This window comes from Labeo rohita, chromosome 8, assembly GCF_022985175.1.
Source record: "Labeo rohita strain BAU-BD-2019 chromosome 8, IGBB_LRoh.1.0, whole genome shotgun sequence".
NCBI classification, from domain to species: Eukaryota; Metazoa; Chordata; class Actinopteri; order Cypriniformes; family Cyprinidae; genus Labeo; species Labeo rohita.
Genome location: NC_066876.1, coordinates 3,000,789 through 3,015,281, shown reverse-complemented (window position 1 = coordinate 3,015,281; position 14,493 = coordinate 3,000,789). Strand labels below are relative to the sequence as shown.

The following is a 14,493-nucleotide window of genomic DNA, read 5'->3' as shown; positions in this document are numbered from 1 at the left end:
TCCTTCTGGATCATCGGTGAGTGTTTGAACCTTCTGTAATAGTTGCATATGAGTCCCTCAGTTGTCCTCAGTGTGAAAAGATTGATCTCAAAAGCATACAGTCATTGTAGGAAAGGGTTCAAATACACAAAAATGCTGAAAAACCAAAGAATTTGTGGGAGCTGAAAAATTCAGGCTGAAAAAAAAAAAAAAAAAAAAAACAAAACAGGCAGTTTGACTGTCCAGGACAAACAAGGGACTCATGAACAACTAACACTAAACAAAAAAGAAGAAACACGGCATTAAGAATCAAGCATATGTAAACAGGGTAATTTTTATGAATTCAACTATTATTTTCTCTTGTGGACTATATGTAAATGTCTTTTATGTGAAATGTCTTATTCAGGTCAGTACTAAATAAAAAATAACATGCATTTTGAATGACCTCTCTTATTTTGGTAAAACAATTAACATTTTGCAGATTCTGCAAGGAGTATGTAAACTTTTAACCTCAACTGAATAGAGATGATTATACCGCAAACGTCAAAATGTGTTAGTTTACAATCATGTACTGTATGGTAAAACCGTTTTGAGGTTATAAAATAGTATTCTGTAAGAATCCATGTGAAGTCTTTATTAATCAATCATCTGCCATGTTGTCATAATTTGCATGAATATAAGTTTTTGTTGTCTTCAGCAACTGCCTCCACTGTCCCTAGTGTCAATTCAGCAAAAACTGCAGTTAATTATTTTGGAGATATGCAAAAATGTAGGTAGAGTCCAGAAACTTTTTCCTAATGTGACAATAAATTAATGTGTAATTTATTAGACCTATTGTACACCAGACCTTCTTTGCCAGAGTTTAGAACATGACCATGCCTTAACAATCAAACAAGATTATATTTTATCTTTATTTTGAATATTAAATCATTTTTTTCCAGTCCAAGTGGATAGTTTGTCATCTTTATTAGAATTTTTTCATATGTTTAAATTCTTAAGGAAATTCCCATATGAACTAGTTCCAAATAGTGACAGAAATTCCAGTAGGCCTCATTTTGGATTTATTCATTATGGGATTTTGGACGTCAACATACCTGAGCATTTGTTGCAGCCATGGCTTTACACTTCACAAAAGGTGACTGTTGTTGATCCGATGTAAAGTATTGCCCATCGACTGTGTACACTTGTTCATTTCTACTTCCAGCCTGTCCTGGATGAGATTTGCATGCTCCTCTAATAGAAACTCTTTGCGTTGTTTGCACATGTTTCTGCATATCCTCTCTCTGAATCACCAGAGGGTCAGTTTGACTCAGTCTCTCTTGCATTTCAAGACTTTTATGAGTGTAAATCACTGTAGGCCTATCAAAAGCCAATTTGTTGCTCTCAGGCCTCATATCTCTGACAAAATCTTCATTTTCCTCAGATTCGTTTGAGTGTGTAGAAACGCTAGGGACGTAACTAGAGCCAAATCTTGTATTACAGCACTGAAACTGCTCATTTCTCGGTTGTCTTTTGATATGTCTTTGAATGTAGCTGTGACTTTCACCTTCAGAGACAACAGGTGCAGCGAGAGAGGACACCGCTGAGTTGGATACAGATAAGTTGGGCGTCTGACGTTCCACAAAAGAGGATGCGTGTTCCGTTGTGTTGAAGTGTAGCATCGAGCAACGCAAGTTTGCAGACATCCACGAGGACTGGAGAAGCTCATGAAAGGTAGAGGACGAAAGCCTTTCATCTTGCCTTTGAAAAGCGAGTGCTTCCTTATGGGGTTTATAAGCTATGTCTGCAGAATTAAAGCAGGTCGGTTCGCTGTCTCTCTTTGAAATTGCGGATAATGAGGAATCCTCTGTAAAATCCCTCTCTGGGGGTTTCCATTGCACACACTTACGTTTGGCAGCCGTATTACAACATCTGAGGGCTGTAGCATCACTTGGTCTCGTATCTCTCTTGGCATTTTTTGAGCCACTTGCCGTGTCTGAAACCGAATAAATGTTCATGTTCCACATGTTGCTGCGCGGAAGATCAAAAGTGCAGTCTGTTTCACTCTTGAAGAGTGTTTGCTGAATGAAAGGCTCAGAAACAAATGCTAGCACGCAGGGAAGTCTGCTCGGCGGGGTGCTCTTGTGTGAGGTTGTACCGTCTTTTGGAGCATATGGAGGCTCATCTGTGTTTTCCTCAGGCAACAGGATGTTGCTTGTTAGTCATATTTTGCCAGCTCAATATAAACCTGCCCAGGTATCAGTTAAAAAAACAAGGTCTCGTTACATAGTTTAATTAAATAATCAGACATAACCATGAGTGCAAAACACCTAATTATCTAAACATTTCATTGTCAAGCGATAAAACATTTATATTCCTACATTTAGATAATGCAGTGGCAATTATGATGATCATTAGGCTACAGCTGTATTGTATTTACAAAAATCACTCACCCTCAGGGGCAGCATGTTATATATGCTAATGCCTCTATTTTGTCATCTTCAATTAATGATCTGAACCAAATGTGGACGAATCCTTCAAACTGCAGAGCGCACGTTGTGTGAGCTAAGAAGATTACAACCAGATTACTGTACAACCAACCCGCTGGGAGGAGCTGGTAAATTAACTCAGTCTACTGCTCAGTCTAAGCTGTCAGATGACCTTTTAAAACTTAAAAGAAAAAAGAAAATTTAGACGAAAACATGAGTAGTGTTTGCCAATGCAAAACACTCCACCACAATTTAACGACGGCATAGAGCTTAATCATGTTAGACACCGTATTGAACTTAATGCAGACTTAAACAAGGCTTACTGTCAAGGGCACACACTGTGTGAAGGTCCTAAATCATGTCATTTTCACAACTCACAACTTCATTTGCTTTATGATGGAGTTCTTGTCTACTGAAAGTCTTTTTTTTCCCCAGAAAGATGTTTTGTGAACTTCCAACACCGAATGCATCACAACGGCAAGACAAAGTCTGTCCCATTTCAAAGGCTCCTTCAACGCCACCTTGAAATGCATCCTTTGTTTCCAGAGGCCACACAGGATACAACTAATTGATCCTTCACAGCCCAGACTCTCCCAAAATTCACTGCATGAATACAAATTTATATACAATTTTTGTAAAAATATTACAATCTTAGTTTATTTGAGTAATGTTACAGTACCATACAATAATCTGCATAATCAACAAATTAAATTACACAACAAATTACAGGAAGAAATTTGTATTTTTTGTCTATTTACTTAACTCAAAAGTTAAGAATGTCATTGATGACATTGCACCAGTGAAAGACAGTGGCAGACAAAAATCATGTTGGAGAAAATCAACAGCAGTACAGAGTATGAAAAGACAATGCAGAAAAGCTGAGCGGATGTGGCGGAAGACAAAACTTGAAATTCACTATAGCATCTATAAAGACAGCCTTCATGCTTTCAATGTGGAACTAGCCACAGCAAATTCACTGCATGTCGCTGACAACAAGATTTTACTCATCCCCATGTCATCCAAGATGTTTATGTCTTTCTTTCTTCAGTCAAAAAGAAATTAAGGTTTTTGAGGAAAACATTCAAGGATTTTTCTCCATATAGTGGACTTCAATGGTGGCCAACGAGTTGAAGAGTTCAAATTGCAGTTTCAGTGCAGCTTCAAAGGGCTCTACACAATCCCAGCCAAGGAGTAGGGGTCTTACCTAGCGAGACAATTTGTAATTTTTTAGAAAAAATACAAATGTATATACTTTTTACCTGCAAATGCTTGACCTCACGCATCACGTAATCATACATGCGTGACAGGCGGAAGTACTGACCCAGTGTTAACAAAGTGAACGTGCAAAGGAAGTCAAACACCATTTACAAAAAAAAGGTAAAACAATGATATCGGATTATTTTGGAGTTGGAGAAAATGAGATGGAGATTTTCACCCTAACCTAATGTTTTTTTTTAACTCAAGTACACAGATGAGAATTCAGTGCGTGTGACTTTTCCAATGTGATTGTGATGTAATGCGTGAAGATATGCATGCACATCGGAGACATGGAATGTTCTCCATATATAGTGGCCTTTATGGTGCCCACAAGTTTGAACTTCGAAAAAAAAAATTAAAAAATGGCATTTCAATGCAGCTTCAAAGGGCTCTACACGATCCCAGCCAAAGAAGAAGGATCTTACCTAGCGAAACATTTGGTTATTTTCTAAAAAAAATTATAATTAATATACTTTTTAACCTCAAATGCTCGTTTTTTTTTTCTAGCTCTGCGATGTGCTTGTATACTCTGTGCATTCCGGTTTAATACAGTTAATGTATGTTGAAAAACTCCCATTTCATGTTCTCCTCCAACTTTAAAATCATCCTACATAGCTGCAGAAGTACCGACTAAAGTGCACATGCAAAGGATCTCAAATGCCCTTTACGTATGCATGCACATCACAGAGCTAGACAAGATGAGCATTTGAGCATAAAAAGTATAGAAATTGTACATTATTATTATTATTTATTTATTTTTCACTAGATAAGACCCTTCTTCCTCGGCTGGAATCGTTTAGAGCCCTTTGAAACTGCATTTAAACTACATTTTCATAGAATTTTTATGGACCAAGGTGAACATATATAGACAAGCTTTGACCCGTTTTGTTTTTAGACAGTTGAATATCACAAAATAAAACAAAACAGCTACCTTAAAATTTAAGTTGAATTAACTCAAATATCTAAGTTGTCACTTAGTACAACTTCACATCTCAAGTTGACTAAACTTTTTTGAGTTGATTGAACTTAAAATTTTGAATCAACAAATTGTTTTTTAGTGCACAGGGAAATATTAAGAAAAATAATGTGCAGGAAACTGTAAAACTGTTTGCACTACAAACCAGTGTATTTCTAAATAAGATAATACATAAAAATAACATGATAAGACACACCAATTTGCAATATCAAGCAGCAAAACAAGCTTTTTTGTTTTTTGAACAGCTAAAAATAGCTGGATGTGAGTGAGACCGGAAGCCTGAGCCATACAATTTACAAATGTCCATGCCTGCTCTTGTTTTATCACATTCTTTAGGTGAAAATCTTAAGTCTGATCACTAAGACTAAGAACACACCATTTATCAACAAACTGCAATAATGTACACAAAACTTCTCTGTTATATTTCTTACACAGATTAAAGTTCTTTAGACAAAAATGACATGCAATTTGTTATCATAATGAAACAGATGTAAAACTATGTGAAGCAGGACAAACACCAATTTCTGTAAAAATATTACAATCTTAGTTTATTTGAGTAATGTTACAGTACCATACAATAATCTGCATAATCAACAAATTAAATTACACAACAAATTACAGGAAGAAATTTGTATTCTTTGTCTATTTTGTACAAAATACATAACTTCCATTTTCATGTCATGTGTTCGTTAAACACTAACACAAACAGAGTTAAATTATCTTAGTCTTCGTCAACCCACGGTCTACTTGTAGTTTCTCAGATAAACCAATCTGTGAGGCTGGAATTTCTCTCGACACAGCGGGCACTCGGTCTACGACAAGAGCAACAAAGAAAATGACTGATCAGACATGAGTAATGTTGAACTTTACACCACTGCATTACGTTATATAAAGGTCTTGCCTTAGTATTGCACCACTCAGTAATGCACTCCCAGCAGAAGAGATGACCACAGGGTGTGCTGCTGGTGTTCCTGCGCTCCTCCAAACACAAGATACAGCGCGCAGAACGAGACGATGACTGACTGACCTGATGACTGAAAGGAAAAACAGAGAGTACTGAATAAGAAAAGATAAATCTAGAGTATTGTGAAACCTCCCGTCATGCTGTCACAAGCGTTACCACAAAATGAATACAAAAAAAGTCTTCTAAAATGAAGAAAAATAAATAAATGAATGTTCTGTGTCAAGTCATCCAAATGCAATATCTGAATCTATTTTCTTAATATATTTATACTTTTTTTTCTATAAATAATTTTACCATTTTTTCTTTAATAACTCAAAAATGTGAGAAAGTGATGCAACCATCAAGTAAAACTAATAATGTGAAATAATTTCTGTTTTATGGATTTCTTGTAATGTGAGAAATAGATTCCTGGTATTATGGGTACACCACACTGACCTTATTTATGATTTTTTCGTTCTTTCTTTTTTACAATTGTTGATCCTAAATACATACATACATACATCCTATATTCGTAAATATAACCAAATTCAATAAACTAATTCAGCTTAAATAAATTAATAAAAGTTATATTACGACACTGACCCACAAAAGAACTGAGAGAAACAACAGCGGAAGGAACAAGCCTTAGGGCACTACAGGTATCTCTTTGTATTATAAGAGTGTGTATATGAAAAAGCCAAGGAGCATTTGTCAAATGTAGGCCATGATTGTATAGAGCACTACCTGGGGAGCAGGTTTCTATGCTGTTTCCACTCCTGTCGAGCTCTCTGTCTCTGCCTGAGGTTATTAAACTGCAGTGTGAGAGTGATGCCCAGCTGCAGAAGGGAAAGAGCCCCCAGCAGACGGTAACTGTTACTGATCCGCGGGTCATCGCCAGCCACATTTCCCACTCGCAGCTAAAGAAAACATATTCACACAGTCACACAGATAAAAACTTTTACACTTCAGTAAAGTGACGTACACTACAGTTCAACAGTTTGAGCTCAGTATTTTTTCCCCAAGCAAGGATGCATTAAATGGATCAAAAGTGACAGTAAAGACATTTATATTACAAAAGATCTGTTTCAAATAAATGTTGAATGACTTGATTTTATACATTTAAATAAACTTTCTATTCATCTCAAGAATTTTGAAAAAAAAAAAAAAAACTATCATGGTTTCCACAAAAACATGAGGCAGCACAACTATTTATAATATCAATAGTAATACATGTTTCTTGAGCAGTAAAGAATGATTTCTGAAGGATCATGTGACACTAAAGAAAAATAGATTGTTTAAAATTCTAATAATATCTCACAATATTAATGTTATTTTTTCACAAAATTATTGTTAATATTATGGTATTTTTTGATCAAATGCCTGAATTGGTTAAAAAAAAAAAGGTAACACTTTACAATAATGTTCATTAGCTAACATGAATTAATAATGAACAATTCTTGTACAACACTTTTTTAATCTTAGTTAATGTTAATTTAGACAGTTACTAATGCATTATTAAAATCAAAAGTTGTGAAATTACATGAACAAACAATGAACAACTGTATTTTTATTAACTAACATTAATAAAGATTAACAAATAATAAATGTATTGCTCATTGTTCTTTTATGTTACATTAACTTATTATTGTAAAGTGCTACCAAAAACGATTATTATTTATTATTTAGTCCCCTTAGTGTGTACTGAAGCACCATGGTATTTTGCTCTCACACAGTACTTTTTGGTAAAGATTTTAACTTATATCCTCTGCTGTATTAGTGTGCTTTATTAATACAGAATGTAGGATCTTATTCTCACATTACTGAGTGTAATGTGTTGAAGAACAAATACTTACATAACTAACACCTGAAGCTCTTTTTCCAATGTGGTAAAAGGCTCCGGTGATGTAAAAGACGGCCACATGGAGCCTGTACAGCAGTGTGATTCCCTGCTGCAGGGCGAATACGAGCGGAATCAAAGACTTCCTCTGAGACTCCGTCAGCATCCCTACAGCTCTCTGAATCCACAGCCGCACATGTGATAACGGCCTCCACGTTCTGCTCGTCTGCTGCTGTGTGTTCTGAGGTGTTTCTGCTTCCAGCTCATTCTCAATGCAGATCAAGACCTTGTCCAAAAGATAAGGCACAAACGTGTGGAAGAAGATGAGCGCTGTTCTGCGCATCCGTGAGGGGATTCTTCTCTTGCTGGGGTCCACCTGGATGATGCTGACATACTCCTCGCCCAGCGTCTGATATCCTAAACGAAGGAGACAACAAGGCAGGGCTCTCAGATACAACAAACACTCATATGAAGAACACATTGGCAATGCTGCAATAGAAGAGAATAACTTACCAGATAAAGTTGTTAAGACATAGTACGTCAGATCAGACAGTAATTCAATTTCCTTCCTCCACTGAAGCCAACGTCTGGAGCCTCAATGGGGAAAAAAACAAAACAGCTCTATTACAGTTTTTCTGAAATGCTAAAACACATTTTTTGGAACCATCACTCATTTTCCCAAAACCTTAAACACAAATTCAAATGTTCAAAGTTAAATCACAGAACCCCTGACTCTTCTGGCAAAATCAAACAATCGCTTCAAAACCATTTCACCTGTACTCAAAATCAAACAAAGCTTTCAAATCATACACACATTAGTCAATACTATACACACCACAGATCATTCATTAGACACTACATCAAAAAATGGAGAACACAGTACCCAGTGCATGTAGTTACAAAAAAAGAATGTTTACTGTATATAGTAATTATTTATTTATTTTATTTAGCAATAAAAAAGATACATAAACACACACATACTCAAACGAAATCACACCTACGTCGGGTGAATATACCAGAAAAAGAAGAAAAATACACATATTTATAGGTAATTATAGTTTGGTAATTATATCTAAAAAAAACAAACAAAAAAAAAAAAAACAAAACAAAACAAAACAAAAAAAAACAAAAAAAAAAAGGAAAAATACACACATATGTATGAGTATATATATAGAGAGAGAGAGAGATATAGAGATAGAGAGAGAGAGAGAGAGAGAGAGAGAGAGAGAATGAGAATGAGAATGGGGTTTATAGTTTTGGCAGATGTGAAAAACTGTAAAGGGGATGTATAATGGAAAACAGAATTTTCCTTTTTAAATACAAATTAAGAATAGATTACTACTCTTGCAGTATGTAGTATGTATACTGTGCACCAGTGTTATATTTGAATTATTTATATAATATTATTGTATTTAAAATAAATAAATAAATAAATTAGCTTTTAATTTTTTGATACTTTAGTTTAGAACTCAACACTTATTTCAGTCACTTATTTCAAACATTTCTAATATTCATTTACATTTTTCAAGTTTAGGTCATTCAGTGTCATGGCTATGACGTCAGACCTATGTCATACCCGCATAATCTCCCAAAAGTATATGTTACTCTTTCTATGTGCAAATGGTCCAGCCACTAAAAACCAATGTAACTGACATGTACAAATTATCGTGTTTAGCTGAAAATGGCAGGAAAAGTCATTAAGAAAGAAAAAAAAGCCTACATATTAAAACTACTAAATTACGACTGTTTTTTTGCTGTTGTTGTTTTTTTTTTTTTTTTTTGCAAGACATGTCGATTGTATATTTTTAGGCTGAGAATAAATAGTACAAAAATGTAAGCAATATATAAATGTGTAAAATATGCATTTTAAATAACTCAAACTGCTGCATTTAAGTGTGTTTGTGAGCGATTTACCCGCGAACGTGTGGAAGAGCTCATTGGCGTTGTTTGTCAGGTTGTTCTGGTAGTATTCATCCTTCTGACTCGAGCGGATCAGCTGCGGCTGGTTCGCGGGAACTAGAGGCATTGCTCAGCTCAGAAACCTTCAGGACGTGTATTTACTAGCAATGCATCTACTTCATTTTATAAAAACGGGGTTCTATTATGTTTATGAATCTATTTGCTGCACTAATTCACTCTCCTAACTCTGCATGCTTCTAACACTTCCGTGTTTAGTCACGTGACGCTCAAACGAGCCTTCCATTGGCTGGTTGGTAACAGATGGTTTGCTGATTTGAGATCAGTCTGGCTGTTGCAGTCTACAATAGCAAAAACGCCTTACAGAGCTCAGCTCAGTTCAGCATCAAGTTTAATGTTCGCCCACAAGGCGCAAACGAATAATTGAATAGATCGCTTTGGAAAATGATTTACTATGACGTCCGGGCAATAATGAGGACATCTGCTGGTCAAACTCAATGTAAATGCAGTTATCATCCAATGAAAATACACATATCTGACACTTTGTCGAAGTTAAAGACCTATACGTGAGTCTTAAGGAATTCCAATCTATTTTTTAATTTATTAATTTTATTTTTATTCATTTCATTTAAAACATAGTTATATATATATATATATATATATATATATATATATATATATATATATATATGTGTGTGTGTGTGTGTGTGTGTGTGTGTGTGTGTTTGTGTGTGTGTATTGACTAGGTAATAATGTAGGCGTACTAATATGTTGTTATTTGTTTCGCCATCCGGCTTCAAATAATAAATTCCTATGAATATGAGCAAAATCTCGATATCCAGAAAATCTTAACTCACTAGCGGTCAAAAACTAGTTTAAAATCGCCTGAAGCTTTGCACATTGTAAATCAAACCTGTACTTTCGACACATTTGTCGACTGAATAGGAATAATAGCAATAATTATTACTGTATACTATGTAGTAAACATGCTGTGTGTTTGTAATAAACAAATCCATAAGACCCTTTTTAAAGTGAAAAGTTGTCTTGTCTGAATCAGGAGCGTAATATGCACAGACTGAGCACCGTTTACAAGTAAAAACAGTCCAAAACAATTCTAAACAAATATGTGGGTGGATTTTGATGTGAGAGGACAAGAAGGTATAGACTTTTTCACCGGATGAAACGTTATTGTGGATTGTGGACTTGTATTTTGTCCAGCGGCGACAATTTTAAAGTTCAAGTGATGTTTTTTGTTTCATACAAACCTGCAGCTTTTGGCTTTACAAGACATTAATTGATGGACTGGAGTGGTGTGGATTATTTGTTGATTACTGTGATGTTTTTTCAGCTGTTTGGACTCTCATTCTGACGGCACCCATTCACTGCTGCATTTCCAAATCTGTTGCAGTGAAGAAACAAACTCATCTGTATCTTAGATGAAATTTCCAGCAGACTGTCATAGCACAGTAAGATCACACAGAGCACATACATTATTCCTCAGAAATCAAAGAATATGTCAATATTTTGTGTTACAATTTTGTCAGTGTGATGAAATAATGAGTTGCATGGCACTTTGTGCTATGCATTGCAGCTTCAAAGAGTAGACTGTCAGAAAAAGTGTCCCTTTGAGGGTACTGTCCCAGTGAAAAGCTGTGAACCCCTAAAGCCTCTAGTACAGTTGTATAAGTAATATGATATTAGCTATTCATACATTACTAGCACAGCCATTGTCTACAATAAATATGGCCATTGTCAGTGATAAATTACAAAACGAAATTCATTTATGAATCCCTGTATTATTTGCTTTATTCTTCTTTATCCACTTTCGTTTGTTCTCTTTATTTAGCAGATCACAAGTCACCTCCTTGTACAACAAGGTTGTAAAACCTGTTTTTTTTTTTTTTTTTTTTGTTACTCTAATGCACTGAGATCAATTCAAACCATTAAAATTCAAAACACACACACACTAAACAACTTTATTCAGCCCTTTCCTAAGGCTGATCATGAAAGCCATATTAAGGTCAGACTGCAGTTTTTGTAAATGCTTGTTGAAGGCTGTTTACTCACAGTGGCAGTCAAGAAAGCACCCCAATGTTTACACTTGAGCATAGGGATGGCTTTCTTTCTCATTCAGACTCACATGTGATTTCTTGCAGGCAGAGGCGAGGTTGTGCTGAGGGCAGCTGAGGAGACCTGAGCGTGGAAGAAGCAGCAATAGAGCCATCTGAGGTAGAATGAAATGAATTATTTAATTAAGAGTCTTCTGGATAAATTCAAAAGCACAATGTTTTTTAGTTGTGGTAGCACTGAACAGTTTTCAGCCAGGATTTGTAGCTGGATCTATATGAAAAAATTGTGTTTTTCAGAATTTGTTTGTGAATGCAGTTAATTAGTTGTATAACTTTATGTAGTATACTTTCTGAAAATGAAGAGTACTTCATTGTATTGAATGTGTACTTGTAGTGTACTTCAACTCTTTAAAGTATATTTCAAAAACTGTACTTGTAGAAGCGTTATTTTGGATAATGGACTCACAGTGTTTTTTAGTTGTGGTAGCACAGAACTCAATTTAGTTTTTAGCCAGGATTTGTAGCTGGATCTATATAAAATATTGTATTTTCAGAATTTATTTCTGAATGTGGTTAATTAGTCGTATAACTTTATACTTTGTGAAAATGAAAAGTACTTCATTGTATTGAATGTGCACATATAGTTGTACTTTAACTCTTTAAAGTATATTTTGGTAGATAATATAATATTAAATGAAAGGACACTTAAGTGTACTTTCTTAATATGCTTTAGCACACTAAAAAGTGCACTTTGTAATAATTAAAACATCATCATTAAAAATGTGTAATACAATTAAATATATATATATATTTATTATTATTATTATTATTATATAACATACATATTTTAATAGAAATTCCAATAAAGTGTATTTTAGTGCTTTTCAGTACATTTGGTGATACACTTTAACCACATTTCAAAGACAAAAGTAATTATGAAATTACATATTAAGATATACTTAAAGTAGAAGTCCACTTCCAGAACAAAGATTCACATATAATGTACTCACCCCCTTGTCATCCAAGATGTTCATGTCTTTCTTTCTTCAGTCATAAAGAAATTATGTTTTTTGAGGAAAACATTTCAGCATTTTTCTCCATATAATGGACTGATATGGTGATTTTGAACTTCCAAAACGCAGTTTAATTGCAGCTTCAAATGATCCCAAATGCGGTTGTAAATGATCCCAGCCGAGAAAGAAGAGTCTTATCTAGCAAAACAATTAGTTATTTTCATAAAAAATAATACAATATATATACTTTTTAATGTCAAACGCTCGTCTTGTCTGTTTTTTTCTAATTCATGACAGTTAGTGTATATTGAAAAACTCCCATCTCATGTTCTCCCTCAACTTCAAAATCGTCCTATATCGCTGTTTTACCTTTTTTGTTGAGGGTGTTTAATCTTATTTGCATGTTCACTTTGCAAAGACTGAGTCGGTACGATTGGAGTTTTTCGACATACCCTAACTGTCTTGAGTCAGAATACACAGAGTTCAGGTAGAGTAAGACAAGATGAGCGTTTGAGATTAAAAAGTATTTAAATTGTATTTTTTAATGAAAATAACCGATCATTTCGCTAGATAAGACCCTTCTTCCTCGGCTGGGATCGTTTACAACTGCATTTGTGATTGTTTGAAGCCGCATTTAAACTGTATTTTGGAAGTTCAAAATTGGGGCACCATATCAGTCCATTATATGGAGAAAAAATGCTAAAATGTTTTCCTCAAAAAACATAATTTCTTTATGAATGAAGAAAGAAAGACATGAACATCTTGGATGACAAGGAAGTCATTACATTATATGAAAGTGAAAGTCACAAGTATTGTCAAGTATTGTGACCCATACTCGAAATCGGTGCTCTGCATTTAACCCATCACAAGTGCACACACACAGCAGTGAGAAGTGAACAAATGCACACACACTGTGAACACACACCTGGAGCAGTGGGCAGCCCGACTCTCTAACCATTAGGCCACGACTGCCCCCAGAGAGATGGGGGTGGGATCGGGAAAGGTCCTCAAGTCAGGATTCGAACACGGGATGCCCTGAGCGCAACAGTGCTGTATGTGCATTTGATGTAAATTTAAACTGTAAAACATTTTCATTGAACTGCAAATAACATGCAGTTTAGGTGTCATATTTGTGGAAACTATCATACAAATACACAAAACAAAACAAAAAAAAAAAACACTTACATATGGATAAATGACTTCGAACAGGCTTTTGCAATTCTCAGTAGTGAAACTGAAATTAATTTCCAGAGAAGTCAAGCATATGATTCAGGTACTTTGATAATAAGTGGCATAAGAAGCAGACATGCTGTCCTAGACATATACTAAAGTTCTTTTAAGGCATAGACTAGTAAAATATCACACTTTGCTCATTTAGGAACATTTTCATTATGTGGCGGGGCAGTAAAATATCAAGTGGTGTTATGGGAAGTCTCTTCAAAGGACTTTGAACCTTTTTGTGTTGATTTATGAATGCACAGCAGGCAGACAGCACCTGCTGAACGTGGAAGAGTAAAACGTCAAGACGCAGAAGAGCAATTGCTCTGTTGAGCTCTGCACGTTTGGTTGCCTTTATTAAAGAATCTCAAAGAGCAAGATTAGCCATTAAATTTATATTGCCATGGTTGCATAACATGTAATGTGTTCAGAAGGTAACTGATTTACCTTTAACCCATTTACCTGGTGTATCTGAAACACGTCTGTACACACAAAATGACGGGATTTTAAATGTTGCATCACCGTTCTGCTCTGTGCTAATGCCATTGTGTATAAAGACAGAGTTGAAAAACCTAAATGTATATAACTCAAAGCATAACTCTATGTATCAAACTTGATTTAAATAATAAAATAACTAAACGTCCTTTAACAGTCCTAATACTTGCAGACAATACGGGCCATTTCCCATACGCTCTAGCCGTCTGCTCTCCACCCCATATCCCGCCCACCTGTGCAAAGACTCCTCTGCCCTTACTTGTCTGATTTCGACGCAGGGAAAACTGTTGCTCCATAAGGGAACACCCACTGTGTACAAAG

General features: G+C 35.2%; 1 protein-coding gene across 1 annotated transcript; it reads right to left on the bottom strand.

Moving 5' to 3' along the window:
- Positions 1-5,201: 5,201 nt before the first annotated feature.
- Positions 5,202-9,649, bottom strand: pex10 (peroxisomal biogenesis factor 10). The gene is made up of 6 exons (XM_051116490.1): positions 9,375-9,649; positions 7,974-8,054; positions 7,477-7,877; positions 6,368-6,540; positions 5,582-5,714; positions 5,202-5,492 (listed from the first exon to the last, which is right to left on the bottom strand). Exons 1-6 carry the CDS (start codon positions 9,484-9,486, stop codon positions 5,424-5,426), a joined length of 969 nt encoding a protein of 322 aa, XP_050972447.1. The 5' UTR covers positions 9,487-9,649; the 3' UTR covers positions 5,202-5,423.
- Positions 9,650-14,493: the final 4,844 nt, after the last annotated feature.

What these genes read in the sequence shown, in the direction of transcription:
- pex10 (XM_051116490.1), bottom strand. Translation starts at nt 9,486, where the DNA reads ATGCCTCTAGTTCCCGCGAACCAGCCGCAGCTGATCCGCTCGAGTCAG. An exon ending in GAGCTTCAGGTGTTAGTTAT is followed by an intron (nt 6,541 to 7,476) that starts GTAAGTATTTGT and finishes TGTTTTCTTTAG; the next exon opens with CTGCGAGTGGGAAATGTGGC. An exon ending in CTGAGTGGTGCAATACTAAG is followed by an intron (nt 5,493 to 5,581) that starts GCAAGACCTTTA and finishes CTCTTGTCGTAG; the next exon opens with ACCGAGTGCCCGCTGTGTCG.